The sequence below is a fragment of the Meleagris gallopavo genome, chromosome 1 (genome assembly GCF_000146605.3).
Source record: "Meleagris gallopavo isolate NT-WF06-2002-E0010 breed Aviagen turkey brand Nicholas breeding stock chromosome 1, Turkey_5.1, whole genome shotgun sequence".
In the NCBI taxonomy this organism is placed as follows: domain Eukaryota; kingdom Metazoa; phylum Chordata; class Aves; order Galliformes; family Phasianidae; genus Meleagris; species Meleagris gallopavo.
Window position 1 is genome coordinate 108,795,794 of NC_015011.2, and position 980 is coordinate 108,796,773.

The window sequence follows — 980 nt, forward strand, 5'->3', positions numbered from 1 at the left end:
GTGAGATGCCACTCACCACTCGCAAGCCTGGCTGGATACTAGGAAACATTTCTTATCAGAAGGAGTGGTGCGGCACTGACACAGACTGCCCAGGGAAGTAGTGGTGTCACCATCCCTGGAGGTGTTCAAGAACCGTGTGGATGTGGCACTGAGAGACATGGGCAGTGGGCATGGTGGGAGTGGGCTGATGGTTGGACTAGGTGATCTTAGTGGCCTTTTCCAACACAAACTATTCTATGATTCTATGAGTTATTAATATAAAATAATGACATGTTTCTGAAGTCCATATTGCAAAAGAGCTATTGCAGTGAAGCCCACAAATATTTAATGAACATTGAAAACCCAAAGGTCTCTTGGCTTCACACAGAGCCTTGAGGCCTCCTAGAAGGCAGGTTCCCTGTTGAAGGGTTTGATCTTGATGAGACTTGAGGACTCTTATAGGAAATTTATCCTTTGGAAGGATGCATTAAGCAAGAAGGGTTTCAGGGGGTGTACTTTGAGCTCTCTGCACAGTGTTGCTGTTTACCCGCTGTGCAGTTTGAAATGCCAATTTAGGATGACAGCACAGAGCCCTGTCTCCAGTCTGGGTTGCACCTCTTGCAGGCTTTATCTGCCAGCAGACCTGGAAGTCAGCAATCTCTCATCCTTCCCCAAAATCAGACCCTTGAGCTGTCACCCTGTCCTAACAGAGAAGGATGCTGGACTCTGTAGGGCTTCATGGAGACACAGGATGTTTCCAGGAGGGATGGAAAGCACGCATATATATACTTTCACAAAGAAAGAGATCTCCTATATGACCACTCTGCTCCCTTTCCCTGCAGCTTTGCATTCATGACAACTACAGAAACAACCCCTTCCACAATTTCCGGCACTGCTTTTGTGTGACCCAGATGATGTACAGCATGATCTCTCTCTGCAGTCTTCAGGTATGCGTATTTCTGTGCAAACCAGGTCTGATTCAGTTAAAAATCACTTTTTTT

General features: G+C 46.3%; 1 protein-coding gene across 1 annotated transcript in view; it reads right to left on the reverse strand.

Annotated features, from left to right (window-relative positions):
* WDR4 (WD repeat domain 4) overlaps positions 1 to 49 on the reverse strand; it is a 17,547-nt gene extending 17,498 nt beyond the window's left edge. Inside the window, exon 1 of the mRNA XM_010724538.1 lies at positions 17 to 49. Within this exon, the coding sequence (XP_010722840.1) occupies positions 17 to 49 (33 nt within the window). The remainder of the gene's footprint in view (positions 1 to 16) is intronic.
* Between the last annotated feature and the right edge of the window lie 931 nt (positions 50 to 980).